The sequence below is a fragment of the Numenius arquata genome, chromosome 2 (genome assembly GCF_964106895.1).
Source record: "Numenius arquata chromosome 2, bNumArq3.hap1.1, whole genome shotgun sequence".
NCBI classification, from domain to species: domain Eukaryota; kingdom Metazoa; phylum Chordata; class Aves; order Charadriiformes; family Scolopacidae; genus Numenius; species Numenius arquata.
The window spans coordinates 92667453-92683698 of record NC_133577.1 but is presented as its reverse complement, the minus strand read 5'-3'; the positions used below and the strand labels follow the sequence as shown (position 1 = coordinate 92683698).

The following is a 16246-nucleotide window of genomic DNA, read 5'->3' as shown; positions in this document are numbered from 1 at the left end:
ACACCGCTTTGAAAGGCATTTTGTACATCCTCCCTAGCCACCAGTACTTCCAAATGCAGATGAATGGACACGGAGGCTTCCTGGGTGTCTGTTCACTTGCAGTAAAGGTGTATGTGAGAAGACGGTCCCAGTAGTCCTCGAGAGACTGTCCTCAGCACAGTTGGGTACACACCTCAACACAGGAACCAAAACCACTGGCGCTCTGCTGCTGCCAAGAGCCTCATGTGTTAACAAAGTGGCGAAAAAATCCTTAAAAATAAACAAGAGAAATATTTCCTGGAGCTCTAACAGAAACTGAGGGAAGAGTTTCGGTTTTGGGATGTTTTTTTTCCCACGTGTGAAGAAGGACTGTCAGTATGTACAAAATTCAAGCTGATAACATACTTCTAAGAAGACCTAAATCACAAATCTGCACATGACAGAATAGCCACCATCCACCACACGTATCAAACATCTTTTGCCTTGGCCTAAAAGCCTTCAGTTCACTTGAATCCTCCTCTGTCATATCTGATTTGGACCACAGAGTACCTGTGAAAAATAAAAAAACAGAGGCTGCAATCTTCCCTACTGTAACAAAAAAATATACATATATTGATGGTAGCCTTTGTGCATAGTAAAAGCAGAGTGGAATACCTTAAAAACACACACAGTCATTACTTGCACCACTTCCACAAATCAAACATAGAAGATTCTAAATGCCCCTGTTGGAATAGTAACAGTGAAAATAAAATTTTACCAAGGAAGTGAATGGGTGGAGGTGAACCAGTTTTAAAGAATTTGAAATAGGAGTGAAAAGAGATTACTCTTTTAGGTGATAATATTGGATAAATGTGGAAAGGGATATTTTTGCTAATTATAAGCGTAAGCTTTTTTTCTGTATTCTTTTCACCAGAAAAATTCCCATTCAGTGTTCCCTGAGCAAGATGTATATATAGGATGAGATTGTTGGGTGGTGGGGGCGGGTGTTCGGTTCCTTTTTTTTTTTTCCCTCCAATTTCTGCAAATTGCCTGGGCTTGGTTTTGATTAGTTGTATTATACTATAAATCAGTCCAGATGTTTCAGTTATTCTGTAATTTGTTGAGTTTTGGCTCAAGTCTTTTCAAGGTTTTTTTCCTCCATGTAGATTGATTTCAAAGTTAGTTCCAATACTCTTTTTTAACCACTTCCCTCAGTTACAAGATATAACAGTCTAAGGATCAGAGGCAATACTGCTTAATTAAAAGTGTAGAATGGAAAGCTGATTACAGTCCATTATGATTATAAGCCAGAAAAATACAGGATCTTCTCTGAAAAAAAAAAAAAAAGAGTATATATATTTAGTAGATTATTTTAAATGGCTTAAATATTTATCAGAATTTAAACATGATGAATATGAAGTCCATGATGCAAATCCAATATTGCTTATGAGCAGATGGCAAATATCATTACGGTAAAACACTCAGAAGTCTACACTTCAGGCAGGAGATCTTCAGACAATGCAAGGAATTTGCAAACATAGAATATGGAGTTAATACATCTTGCCTTTTCCCCTCTTCTCTCCTCCTCAGTTAGGAATTAAAATCTGACAGATGAGAGATGGTAACTGAGTTTGCACATTTCTATTCTTCTGTGAGGGGGGATAAAAACAAGTTATTTTAAATTGAGCGTGAAGGTAGACAATGAAAGATCTTTTTCTTTTAATGTTACTTTGAGGTTAATCTTTTCTTTTCTTGTGTATTACAGGGATCTGTCTTACAACCTGCTGGAAGATTTACCCTGTTTTACTGCATGTAAAAAACTCCAAAGAATGTAAGTATCAAACTATCCCAAAAAGGCATTTATATACAGATTTGTTTGAGCATCATTAACAGGGTTATTGGTGGCCAATTTGACATATCCCAAATACATACCCTTACACTATGTTGAAGTGGATCATGAAACACAATCTAAAACACTCCGAAGTGTCCTCTCAAGTGCCTTTGAAACTGAGGAGATTCTTATTGCTATTTCAGTGACTTGCATCACAATGAAATCGGTGAAATCAAAGCAGACACGTTTCGGCAGCTGGCTGCTCTTCGGTCTCTGTGAGTATGGCTCTCAGAGCCATTCACCCAGGTTCTCAAAAACATGGGGTGTACACTGTCACCCCAAAACATGCTTGTTTCTGATTTTCTTTGATCTTTTGCCCATTAGGTCATAACTGAAAGCAGAACAAACGTTGTGGAGTTTAGCATCTGCAGCAATGAATTCAAAGATGTAAACTTACAGCCATGAAAGCTGTTACTCCTAAATGTTTCGCAGTTGGACTAGGTGATCGTTGTGGGTCCCTTCCAAGTTAATTATTCTATTCCATTCTGCTCTCTCTATTGAGAGAGATACTGAGCCAGAGCTAGTGTCTGTTGGCAGGTTCATGTAATAATCAGCTCTAGGGAGCATGAAATCTTTTTATAGAGAACAGTGTGTTAAGAAATAGATTCTAATCATGTGTCAGTTTATAGTTTCACTGAATTTCTTATAGTCAGTTTATAGAGGCATATGCCAGCAGAGTAATTTTGTCGGGAAATTACTCATGGGTATAAGTCTTTGCAGGATCAAAGGATGCGCACTTTTTATAATATTTTGATGTAAAAGTACTCTCTCATTTTTTAAGAGTTCCTTTCAGTTTTTTGATTTTTCAGGGGCAGTGAAGATTGAGATTAGGAAGTTAAGCCTATTGACAATGGATTTTGCTGTTATTAGTCACATCATGAAGCCCTCTTAGAAGCAGTCCATGTACCCCACCCTTCTCTCTGGTGCCCTGGGAAGCTGTGAAGCAGACAGAAAATAACTGTGTTAGACTGCAGAAGACATTAAGACATTCTAGAGAAAATGGTCAATTTAATAACTAAAATCATTAACTGACTGACATATTTTAAAAAGTGAAAAAAGATTTTGGACTGTGACATATGCAGAAGCTTATTGAAAATATGCATGTAATTAATACCTTTTTTATATTTAGGCCTCCTAGTCAAGTGTATGAAAACTTCCATATTCACTCAGTGGGTATGTAATTTTCCACTCACTTTTCTTGTAGGGATTTAGCTTGGAACAAAATTAAAATTATTCACCCCAATGCCTTCTCCTCTTTACCATCTCTGATCAAACTGTAAGTATTTGTATATCTTCTACATTCAAATTTTCACATTTTTCTTGCAAAAGCCTGCAAAAAATTTAATAATTTAGTGCTCCACTCAGCAGAAATTGAGGCTTTCTGTATTCTAATCTTCTGATCTGTTGAATCCGTATTTTAATGCCTGCTTTCTTGTAGTTCAACACCTGTAGGTATTATGGCAAAGCTGCATATAACGCTGTGTAATCAGAATGATTTGGGGTCCATGAAGCCTATCAGTGTATCTGCCTTTCTTCATTCAATTTGTTAGCAGTTCAGTCTCTTTTAGTAGTGGGGAATATTTCGTGTTGTGCATCAGGACTAAGGAATTTGATTCAAAATTAAATAAGGAACATTTTCCAGTAAGCATCTTTATTTCATCATTCCTCATTTGATGGAATAGTTTGTCTTCTTTAGTAACTTCAGCCAGAGTAGTTAGTGGTCAGCAGTCCGATTTTGTTGGCCTTGTTCACAAGCTTTTCTCAGTCCTTACTAACTATTTGCTGTTTCCCACTGTCATTGTAATGCCTCTTTAAGGTGAATCCCTGAGGGTGTATGGGAAAGACGTGAAAAGAAATTTCTCTGGAGTCATCCTGCTCCATGGTTGTCACAAAGATACACTGCTGGGCGTTTGCTTACAGATGATCCAGTAGGTGCTGGGAAACCTAGTTTTGGAAAGGGATATTCATTTTTGTTGGTGTGCAAAGCCTTCCCTCTGAACGGTGCACTGCAAAATGTCCATAAAGAGAATATTGCCTATGGCATCCTTTTTTGGGGGCCCTCCTCAGGACTTTCCTACAGAAGAAAGGGTGAGGGAACATCATGCTACCACCAATAAACTGTAGCTCAGATCAATAGCACAGAACAGTCACGGAGGGTTAAAGAAAAAGTCCTTTAACACACACACACACACAACAACAACACAGCGTACTAGTGTTTCCTGAAATGCAAATCTGTAACCCTGGTCTAACTGCAGCCAGTGGTCATTTTTACTATTGCAATAGGACCAGTATTTCACCTTTTGTATTTAACTGTGTTACAAGCAGGAAGACACACGTGCACACACACAAACACACTAAACCAGAAAAGGTAGAAGACCAATCCATCACCATACCTCCAATATTATGTCTAGTCCCTTAGATTTCAGTAGATAGTCCAAGAGACAGGAGCTTTGCTGTTAACCCTCGGGCATAAAAGCATCTCAGCAGCATCATACTCCCCTTCTTCCTCCTTCTTGACTGTTGACCATCTTAAGTATTGCAGTGTAGATAATTGTGAAGAGGACTGAAAATACTTATAGAATAAATGGAAGAGAGAGGAAAAAATGCAGAATAGAATACCTTTGGACTCCTCGCTCTTTGATTACTTTACCATTTCTCCTAGGTCACAGTCACTTTTTCATTCACTGGTTTTACTTTCCCCGTTATGTATCCATGCTCTGTGCTGTCTTTCTTCAGCTCCTCAAACCTCAGCTTAGAATTGTCATCTTCCTCTGCTCCTGCCCAGACCTGTCCTACCCTGAAACATATGTCTTGCTGTGGAGCTTTCAGGGCATCTGTGCCCTGTAGCATCCCACTGAATCTTTTAAACTGTGGGAAGCTGTTCTGGTACTGGCTCCCTTTAATTCAAACAATCTAATGAACAGATTTTAAATTCATTTGCTAGTCTCAAAACTGCCACTATGAATGTTTGGAGTCAAAATTTGGCAACAGAGACTTGGCTAACTGCTAGATACTACTGTTAGCTTTCTGCTAGACACATAGGTGCATACTCCTGAGTAGTGCTGCAGCTTTGCTCTGCTGACTGGGGCCTCTGTTTAATGCAGTCATGTTTGATTGAGTTAGAAAAGCCTAACCTGTTTTTCCAACATGACGCTTCTAGTGCAAGAAGAAAAAAAAAATGAAAGCCCATAAGCTGATTTTTATTTGCTGTTATGCAGGGATGTGTCATCCAACCTTTTGTCTTCTTTTCCTGTGACGGGGCTACATGGTTTAACTCATTTAAAATTAACAGGAAATCATGCTCTACAAAGTTTGATATCATCTGAAAATTTTCCAGAACTCAAGTGAGTATATCATTAAAACTAATAAGCCACATTTGTGTTCATGTGCAATGGAAGATGTGTCAGTGTGTAACGCATGTTACTTCGTATTGTCAGTCTTTGATCTGTGCTATTAAAACTAAAGCAAATATGATGAAAATGATAGACTTCTTTTATTATGCTCACTTTTAACTGAAGCAACTCTGAAGGGTTTTGAAATATTAACCCCAGTACTTGCTTGATATGAGCCACATCTGCTTCCTGGTGATATGTTTCAAAAGCTGTTAAAACAATATTGCTAGCAGCTTAGTGTTATGTCCTTCTACTGGACTGTGCTTATAGAACTTCTATTATATTTAATGAGAACACAGCAAATATCAAGGGAAGAATGTACTCCTGAAGTTCCAAAATATTTGGCTTCTTTTGTTCGAATGTGTTTTTTTCTGAAATGTTTTGATTAAGATTCAGATAGCACTTTGCCATTATTACTGAAACATTTTGATGCTAGTAATTTTCTGCTGGATGCTCTGTAATACAGGAAGGAAATGTTCTCTAGAGATCATTTGCAGCTCTGCCAGTCACTGGGTGACTGTAGAGAAATCACAGTAAGGAGAGTTTTGCCTCTGACTTTAGGGTATTTCGGAGTGTCCCCTAACTCTCCCTTGGTTTTTGTATTTTAATTAGAGGATGACTAGTACAACGTACATTTTTCCCCTGTTTTACTGTGAAAGGTTTGATATCATAAAATTTGGAACAATTAAACAGTGTGCACATAGTTACAGAATCCCAGAATGGTTGAGGTCAGAAGGGACGTCTGAAGGTCATCTTGTCCAACCCCCCCTGCTCAAGTATGGTCATCTGGAGCCAGTTGCCCAGGTCCACTTCCAGACAGCTTTCAAGTATCTTCAAGGATGGAGACTCCATCCTTATGTTCTCACTAGATTTGCCTTTTGCACTGGAAAAGTCATGAGTCTTAGCAGGCAGACAACTGAAGCAGAAGTTACTGCTAATGAAAAGGACTGGAGTGTTTGGGGTTATCTATAAGGGAGTCACAATCAGAAGTGTGGAGGTGATTAAACCTCTGCGTACAGCACTGGAGGGATCCACGCTAGAACATTCCTATGATGGCATGTTAATTTAAACCAAGAGAAGAGCTGCAGAAAAGGGCTCCAAGGTGAGGACACAAAGCTTTAAAAGATTTAATAAACCCAATATTTGTAGTTTGTCACAGAGGAGATTGGGCAGTGACTTCATCACAGTGTATGAAACTATAACATAAACATTCAAAATACTAGAAGCCTTATGCCTCTCTTACATTAGACAGTTTCAGGTGGGTCTCAGAGGTTAAGAAGCAAGTACCATAAGAAATCATGAGCCTCAACTGTAAGAAATGGTTGAGGCTGAGCTTCTGCCGTAGGTTTTCTTCTCTCACTGACTTTGCCCACATGTTGAGGCAGGTGACAATTCTAAAATACCTGAAGGTTCTTTAGAAGAATGTAAACACAAGCAAATTGATTACTCTAACCTAGCATATATATAGTGATGTATATACCGTGGCCTAGAGGCATAAGAGGTGCTGCAGTAGTCCTAGAATAATCCACTATTCAACTGAACTATGTTCAGTTAAGATTTTAAATAAGATAAAAGTAATAAATAAAATTCTTTTATCAAAATTATATTTTATATGATTTTTCCACCAGTAAAATTATGTACATTGCTCAAATGCAACTACAGTGTATTTACCCTGAGTAAGTAATTAACAAGGATGTGTCAGGCAGTTGTTTAAGTCTTTAAAAAAGGTATAAAAAGTATGATGATAAAAAGATAAAAAGTATATCTAGAGTTGATTAACGTCTGTAAGAACAAATTATATCCAGTCAGGAGAGAATCGGGTAAAATCCTGACCTGGAGTCTTCAGGACTTCTACTGTGAATCAAAATGAGGCCAGGACTTCACACGAGATCACTGCACAGACAATGCATGAAGCAACAAACTTGAACAGAGATCTGAAAGAAAACGAAATTTCAGCCTTTGTAGTTGTTGGAACTAGACACTGGTTACAACATTAAAGACAAATTCCTGTATAAAAGCTTCCTGCTCATCTAAATGGGTCATTGCTGTTCAATACTCACACACATCAAAGAGCTGAGCATCCTCTGCCCCACCTTCAGCAATGGCAGGAGAACGCTCTACAGAGCTGAGCCCAGCCTGCTATGGCAAGCTATAAGGAAGTAAACTCAGGCTGCCAGCCACTCCTTCCTTCTTTATCTGATGCTTTGATTCAACGCTGTAAAGATCTCATTGATTTGCTCCATCCATCATAACTGTGCCTTCCCATTCACCGTCAACCCCACACCTTTGTGAGGTGGAAAACGACCTTGTGGTCTCTGCTGCTTAATCTAAAAACAGAAAATAAAGGCATTCCTTGCTGCAGGAAAAGAATTATCAAGGGTACAGATACCATCAGTAAGATATGCAGTATATAAAAATTAATTGAGCCAGTGTTTCTAAAAGAGTTTAATTTGACAAAGTCCAAATCTAATCACCCACATCGAATAAGCAGCAGCAGCAGCTGCTTTCCAGCAGTATGGCTAAGAGTTGCTGCCTCTTTTGTTGTTGTTATTAAAAGAAGCTTTTGCAAGAAAGAAATTCCTTTGTCACCAAGAAGAGCTGATACTAATTTCTCTGCACTGCACAGTATGTTTTGCCCTCTGTGCTCTGGGTCTCAGTCATTCTGTCCAATTATGTTTTGCACGGAGATTCAGAAGCATTCAGCAATTTGAGGCCTGTATGCATATCTTAGTAACCCAGGGAAAAAAAAAAAAAAAAACCAAAAAACACAAAAACTGTTCAAGTTTAACAAAGGATGCTAGAAAGACCTGCAGAGAGGAGAAGAAATGGGAGTCTTGCTCTTTAAAGATAATTTAAAAGTGTTGGGGTTTTTTGGCTACTTTATCGACACAGTGGACCAGCACAATGTGAGAGGTCCACATTTCCAGTGTATAACAGGCCAGCAGGGTGGTAGAAGCCCAACAGCATTTGGAAATCTGTTATTATTAAGAACACAGAGCTGTTTGAATAACCAGAGAGGACATTTCTGTTAGTCCCTTGAGCCTAAAATATCCACTAGCTGTTCGTTTCCCAGCTGTACTAATGTCTTCAAAAAGGTCTGAAGCCACAAGTTGCAGTGATCACCTTGCAGAATTGTCAGTGTTTCTTTTGAGAAGTCTTTTTGTTGTTGTTTGTGGGATTTTTTTTTATTTTTTTTTTCAGAAAAGAGGCATTTCTAGTTGGGGATTGGGATTGGGTTTAGACCAGGTGACTAACTATGGGTTAGTCTAGTAATCTATGGGTTTCATAATAATCTATTTAAGAAGGGCTTCTGGGAAATGTGTTCGAAAAATGTCTAATTGAGATAATCTCCTTATTTTAAAAGATGGCATGCACAGAAATGTGTTAGAAATTAAATATTTAAATCTGCTGGCAAGAGGTTACTTAATAGTTAGATCTTGGTTATCTTGAACTTTTATTGCAGTACCTTAAAAATAATTTATGTATCTTTTTTTATTGGATACAAGGGTACAGATTATTATTGCTAATTCCCAACAGCAATGTAAGTATATAGAATCTAAGTGCCCCAAAATGCACTGATTTAAAAATTACTTTAGAGCTTAGGGTTCCGTTTGTTCCCCTTTGTACCAAGCTTTTGGCTTGTGCACAAGTTTAAGTCCTATTGGCACTGGGCCTGATTCAGACTGATTTCTTTGCAGATTTCCCAGGGGGTTAGAGGTTGCTTGGAACACTCATTATGTTAATTTACGTGATTAACCTGTTGAAAGTAATCTGATAGGAGGATATAGTTCTATTTTATTCCTTTTAAGTCAGAATAACTTCTAATCACCTCTTATCTTTGAATTTTTTGGTTTATTGGGCTTTTGGAATTAAGCTGTTAGGTCTTACTATGTACTATTGGCAAACTGTGCTAATTAAATATCTCTGCTTCCAGAGCACAAAGTATATATCTAAGGAATAGAAGAAGTAGTTTATAGAACTTGAATATATGTAATATCCTGTGCTACCCAGAACTTGCACATCCACAAAGGAATTAAATTTAAAACGTACCAGAAATGAGCAATTTTCTGACAAAAGAAACTCTCAAAATCATTGAAACTCACTGACCTATACTCAGTTACACATTAGGAATACCAATGATCTTAAAAGAGTTAGGAGTGAGCATCCAGTGTCCTGCAATGACCGTGCTCATTTCTAAGACTATTAATAAAGTAAAACCTTTTCCTCAGTGACATCTGTTTTCACACACGGTGCCTTTCTGATTCATTCACCTCTTCATTTAAAACACTTTCTTGATCTATGCACAAAAGACAATCTCCTTTTTGCCGTCTTACTGTGAAAAGAGTTGGATGTGGAAAGATGTGGACAAAATTTGAATTCTAAAAGTTCTCATTCTCCCCAAACTGGAGAAATTCCATTTGGGAAGTGATGTTTTGGTTTTGTCTGTTAGATAGGTAGATGCATTTGTGATCTTTGGATCTGCTTTTTTAAAAGAAACCATTAAGAAAGTAACATGGAGAAAGTGTTGAGTTACACTGTAAAATCATTCAAAATCATAAAACAGAAATACGGCTCTAAGAGTAGCATTCACTCAACTGCAAGGCACATACCTCCCACTGCTGTACCTCTCAGGAAAATGCATAAGAAAACTTCATTGTGCCTTTACTAAAATTAGCCTAGACATCATCTGAGTTTCTGATGTGGAATTTTATTTGTGAGTCCTCATTTTGTATTATCATGACTGATCTTTACCCGTAGATACTTTCACTTTCAGTGATGGTTATTTAAAAGAGTTCCTTTGTGCTAACTGTAGAGGAGCAGTACAATCCAGTAACTCTGGTGCTAAACGAGTATCATGGCATGCTTTTCCTTATTCTTCTGCAGGGTCATGGAAATGCCTTATGCTTATCAGTGCTGTGCCTTTGGAGCTTGTGAGAGCCACTACAAAATCTCCAGCCAGTGGAACAAAGATGAGAATAGCAGCATTGACGATTTGCACAGGAAGGATGTTGGGTTGTTACAAATTCAAGGTAATCGCCATCTTTGGCTTTTAAATATACCTGAAGGCTGCAAGCAGTCTGTGATGTTAAACAAATCAGTGTTCCAGTCACAGAGGCAGCCTCTCCCTCTCTCGCCTGATAAGATGTTATTCAAGCATTCCTATGCTTAGCAATATTATTTTTTCAGGTCTGCCTTTCAAAAATCTCACCCGCTCATCTTTCCATCCAAATAATAACTATAATAATGTGGGAAGTTAAATCTTCCCTTTATTTGAGAGACAAGGAAGTGGTGCTGGTATGTAACCCCATACAGGAGCAGGCCAGCAAAGATCCAGTTTCTTGCCAGCCTTGGAAGTAGCCACGCATCCTTGGCTCTCCTGCTGTCCACATGCTTCAGGATGAGTGACAGACCTTATGTGGCTACTCTGGCATACCTGCTGATACTTTTTCGTGGCATTTCCCAGGTACCAGAGAGTACATCTGCTCTCCAGGACAGAAGACTACTGTATTTTAATTCCCCTTCAGCACAAGGTCTGTTACTTGACCTGTTACCTGTTATGTAGGTGCACACATACATGTTATACCATCCTGGTGCTTTCTGTGCTATCTCTTCTCCTGCAAACCAGTAAATCTCAGAGTTCAGGGCTAGCCCCAGCAAGAACAGAGCCAAGAATACGTGGTATAGTGATGACATAAGAAACACAGAAAAACTTGGGTTAATTCACCTGTCAGCCTCTCCTCTGTGGCTGGGAAGATCATGAAACAGATCCTCCTAGAAGCTATGCTAAGGCACATGGAGGTCAGGGAGGTGGCTCGAGACAGCCAGCACAGCTTCATCAAGCGCAAGTCCTGCCTGACCAACCTAGTGTCCTACGATGGAGTGACTACATCAGTGGACAAGGGAAGAACTATGGATGTCGTCTGTCTGGAATTCTGTAAAGCCTTTGACATGGTCCCCACAACATCCTTCTCTCCAAATTGGAGAGAGATGGTTTTGATGGTTGCCCAGAGAGGTGGTAGATGCCCCATCCCTGGAAACATTCAAGCTCAGGTTGGACGGGGCTCTGAACAACCTGATCTAGTTGAAGATGTCCCTGCTTGTTACAGGGGGCTTGGACTAGACCTTTAAAATTCCCTTCCAACCCAAATTCTTCTATGATTCTATGATTTTTTCTATCAATTCTTAGTAGCCTGGCACAACAGCAGAATTCAGATTTTACACTCCTTCCTGGACAGTCATCACACTGCAAATCACATAATGGAGAATGTACCTGTAAGTGATTAGTTTCAGGGAAGCGGTCGTGCCAACTTTTTAAATAATCCTGAGTACAGTAATTCAAATCTAGTAGGCATATGTCTGCTTCTGCTCATAGTTTGGCAGGCAAAGGGGCAAGACCAGACCTTAAATGCCACAGATGTTTTTGCAATTTGTACTAAAAGAAGTTTTCCTTAAAATTGCAGTATTGAATCTGGGTATTTTCTCTCCCACAGATGAGCGTGACTTTGAAGACTTTTTTCTTGACTTCGAAGAAGATTTGAAAGCTCATCATTCAGTGCAATGCTCACCTTCTCCAGGTAGGAAACTGCCAGACACATAGGAATCCAAGCACAGTATTACCAGATATTGTAGATGCAGAACAAACTCCAAATTTGATACTAGGACAGTAACATGATATTTTTCAATAATTTGATGAGATTAATACAAATCCATTGCACAATAATATAAAATTTTACATCGAAGTCCAGAAAGCTATTCAGCTACTAAATTCATCTAGGAGTGTAACATAAGTTTTACCCAGTCCTCAGGCGGATCCTCACTCCAGGCCCCTTTTCACAGGAATTGATTCCCTTATCAAGGGAATGAGAGAGCAAAGATTGTGTTCTACCAAGACACAGATGATAAAGGGGAGCAGACTATTTGCTTACTTAGTCTTTTGCAAATCTAAAGTAATTCTTCTGAACGTCACTGAATTATTCTACACTTGAGCTTCTTGAACAACACACAGTTTGGTTCAAAGTGTAGGAAATACCGAACAGTACTGTATTGATGTACGCAGCCCATCACGAAGGACCCACAGTACTGTCATTTTCTTTGTAGAATAGTGCATCCCTGGCTTCACCATGTGGCAGAAAGGAAAAAAAAAATATCTTGACTGAATTACAAAGCTACAGGCCACCAATTCCACTGAAAGTCTCCTTAAAGGCAAGGAAAGAAATAAGGGAGGTCACTTCTAGCTTTAGCAGCCACGGTCATAGGTTTTGCTTGCTTGATTCAGCAAACATTTTCCCTAGCCGTTCTTTCATTGTGAAACATGAACAAAAAAAAAATCCAACTGACAACTAGTACTTCAGCATTCATTCCAAGCCAAGATGCTTGTTTATAACAACAAATAATAATATATGTTTTAAAATTATGTGAAGAGGAGCAGAAAAGGCAGGAAGCCAAAGAATTTGACCATCACATATTCTCCTATGGCCTAAATATAACTACTGAGTACACAAAAACATTGCTGTCCTCAAGGTAAGCTATCACCAGACCCAAGAGAGAATTTAGCTTCCTTGCTGATCTTTCAAATGGTATCTTAGAAGAACTTGCAAACTGACCCAATACATGCTTATGCCTACTTGATGGCAACAGCTGTAGTCATACGGAGCACATCTCAGCTGTGGGGTTTGTGTCTTCATGGAGAAGCACAGACCTCTGTGAAGGAGTTGCTTTGAGAGAGCATAGCTGGCATGTACCAAGATAAATAATGTTTCTCAGGCTGCAGAGCATTCAGCTTCAACCATACAGCACATGTACCTCAATTCTGTGAGAATACACAGCAGGCTTCGATCATAGTGACCTGACTTTAGCCACAGGTCAATCAGAAGCCCCTCCAAAAAGGCAGCACTTCCAAATGCAAAGACAGCCTCAATTTTCTTGGACTGTGTTATAAGGTAGCCAAAGTGCATCTGTCCATATCTATTACATGACACTTCACCAGGACTCATTAGCAACCTGGCCTAGTTTAGTGAGAGGTATCTTTTTCAGCTTTTTTCACACACTGACAAACATCACAGCATTTCTTGAAACTACAGACTGGCCATTCACATTGCGCTTGGGCTGCTAGGCAAAAAAACAAACCCATAGACTATTCAGGTTAAGGGACAAAGACTCGTGTACCAGTAATGCCACATGCATATGAGCAGCATGTTATCAAGGTCTTACTCCCAAAGAAGAGAAAATTTTTAAATCCCTTTTGGGACTGAAATTCACCACTGAGAACCTGCAAGAAGCATGAAATCTAATGTCTTAGCGCAAAATTATTTTTTTGTTTACGTGGGTTTCCCTTGTCCTTTTTATTTTCTCATTCCAGGTCCTTTCAAACCATGTGACCACCTGTTTGGTAGCTGGCTGATCAGAATTGGAGTGTGGACCATAGTGGGTTTGACCTTCGTTTGCAATGCGCTGGTGTCTGCTACAGTTTTCCGATCTCCATTGTATATGTCCTCCATAAAACTTTTGATTGGTTTAATAGCTATTGTAAATGCCTTGATGGGTCTGGCCAGTGGAGTACTGGCTAGCGTGGATGCATCAACTTTTGGTAGCTTTGCTCAGTACGGAGCACAGTGGGAAAGTGGAACTGGTTGCCAAATAACTGGCCTTCTTTCCATATTTGCTTCAGAGGCTTCCATTTTCCTCCTTACCCTAGCTGCGCTTGAACGTGCATTCTCTGTCAAGCACGCTACGAAGTTTGAAACAAAATACTCCATTGCTAGTGTGAAAATTGCCGTTTTCTTCTGCTTTGTGTTGGCACTAATCATTGCAGTGATACCACTCCTCACTGGGAGTGAGTATGGGGTTTCCCCGCTTTGTTTACCGCTGCCCTTTGGGGAGCCCACTGCAATGGGCTACATGGTCGCACTGGTGTTGCTGAACTCCCTTTGTTTTCTGGTAATGACTATTGCTTATACAAAGCTCTACTGTAGTTTAGAAAAGGGAGAACTGGACAACATTTGGGATTGCTCTATGGTCAAACATATAGCCTTGCTACTTTTTACTAATTGCATTCTTTATTGCCCTGTCGCCTTCTTATCTTTTTCCTCCTTACTAAACCTCACTTTTATCAGCCCAGAAGTGATTAAGTCAATACTGCTAGTGATTGTCCCACTGCCTGCGTGTCTAAATCCACTCCTTTATATACTTTTCAATCCACACTTTAAGGAGGACTTGGGAAGTCTGCGAAAGCAAACTCTGTTATGGAGGAGATCAAAACATGCTAGTCTCATATCTGTGAATTCAGAAGACATAGAAAAACAATCTTGTGACTCAACACAAGCATTGGTAACCTTCACAAGTGCCAGCATATCCTATGACATGCCTGCCAGCAACTCACTAATGCCATCATCTTATCAAATGACAGAAAGCTGCAATCTTTCATCGGTCGCATTTGTTCCTTGTCACTAGTTTCAGTGGCAGTGCAGAAAATACCTATGTTTACAACTTTTTTAATCCTGAAAGTAAGTATGGGGGTGTGTATACAAACTAGAGAGTGCCTCTGATTTGTCGTTACACACGTCAGAAAACAGACAATGACAAAACTTGCAGCAGGCTGAAAATCCAATACTTGAGCCTTCTCAGCCTGCTTCCAAAATGCTGAGATGAAGAGACTGACAGCTGCTGCAGTTTGTGCGGTTGTATCAGCTGCTCTCTTTTAAAGTAGCACTACTCAGAAAGGGCATCAGTTGGTCAAGAGCAAAAATACTATGCAAAATTGATAAGCTTTTTTTTCAAAACATCACCTGGTACAGGTTGTTTTCAGGGTTTGGAGGTTTTTTCCCCGTTTATTGTAATTTGGTTTTAATAATAGTTTTTCAGTGCCATGGTTGCTTTTAGAAGCATCTGTGTACGGCCCTCATTTGGCAAGGTATCTAAATGGAAGAGTAGTCCTGTTGAAGTCCTAAAGTTTTCTGCAGAATAGACTTTGATGAAGTTCCATGTTTGATAAAGCTGACTTAATAGTTTAACTGGCATTGGGTTTGGTTTTTAGAAGTCATTTGACCTGACAAAGCATTTTTAATTGTCAGCTAAATCTACAAAATTAACATGGTGTGGAAGAAGTTGACCAAGATCCTGTTAAGCGCTTAAAATGTAACTGTAAATGGCAAGCCATTGTCACGTGGATATTTTTCTAGTGAGGTTCTGCGCAGTTTGGTCCTGAATTGCTACTGTGCCAGTAGAATTACTCCCAGAATTAATGCTGATAAAATTGGCAGATGACTCATAGAATTTGAGGGTGGAAAATACTACACAGAAGGTCATCAATACAAAAAGACTGGGATGCTGAGGGCAATTAAAGGACACTGGAGACACTCACATAGAAACATCCATTCAAGGTCATTTGTCTAGGAACAAAAACTGTAGTCCTTCTCATGGCATGATCTCAGTCCTGTGAAACAGTGATTCTAGAAAGCCACTAGTTCATGGTCACTAGTCAGTTGAATATTTAGAGGCCACTATGTCCTTTTGGCTAAGGAGAGCCAATATCCTTAGCCACGCCAGTATCAAGTAGGAGTGAAGAGGTTGTGTGATCTGTGTTCTTAGCGCTGTTGCAAGCACTACTGGGATATTTCAAACAGTTCTTGCATTCACATGCTGAAAAGAACATAGTGAAATTGAAAAGGATATGAATATCATAAATTTAAAGCAGCTTAAGAAAAAGGTGATTTGATCACAGTTTATAAGTAGTTACTTCTGGGAAACAGAAGTTTGAGAGCAGAGGACCACTCAGTCAAGAGGAGAAGAATCTGGTAAGATCAACTGGACATTAGGGATATGCAGCATAGAAATAAAGGTGCAAACTCTTGGCAGTGATGTTCACTAGCTAGTGGAACTATCTGTCACCAAAAATGTCTAAATTCAAATTGGATATATTGCCAAAAAAGGTTTTGGAGCAGCTATTGGAATTCAGGGACTTCTGATGGCTTTGGTTTAGGAAGAGGTTAGATTAGATTAACACAGA

The 16246-nt window shown here is 39.2% G+C and overlaps 1 protein-coding gene across 1 annotated transcript in view; it reads left to right on the top strand.

Annotated features, from left to right (window-relative positions):
* The window catches only part of LGR5 (leucine rich repeat containing G protein-coupled receptor 5), a 92704-nt gene extending 78013 nt beyond the window's left edge, over window positions 1–14691 (top strand). Inside the window, exons 12-18 of the mRNA XM_074164418.1 lie at window positions 1724–1789; window positions 1993–2064; window positions 3054–3125; window positions 5068–5193; window positions 10126–10271; window positions 11733–11816; window positions 13601–14691. Of these exons, the coding sequence (XP_074020519.1) occupies window positions 1724–1789; window positions 1993–2064; window positions 3054–3125; window positions 5068–5193; window positions 10126–10271; window positions 11733–11816; window positions 13601–14691 (1657 nt within the window). The remainder of the gene's footprint in view (window positions 1–1723; window positions 1790–1992; window positions 2065–3053; window positions 3126–5067; window positions 5194–10125; window positions 10272–11732; window positions 11817–13600) is intronic.
* The last annotated feature ends 1555 nt before the right edge of the window (window positions 14692–16246 follow it).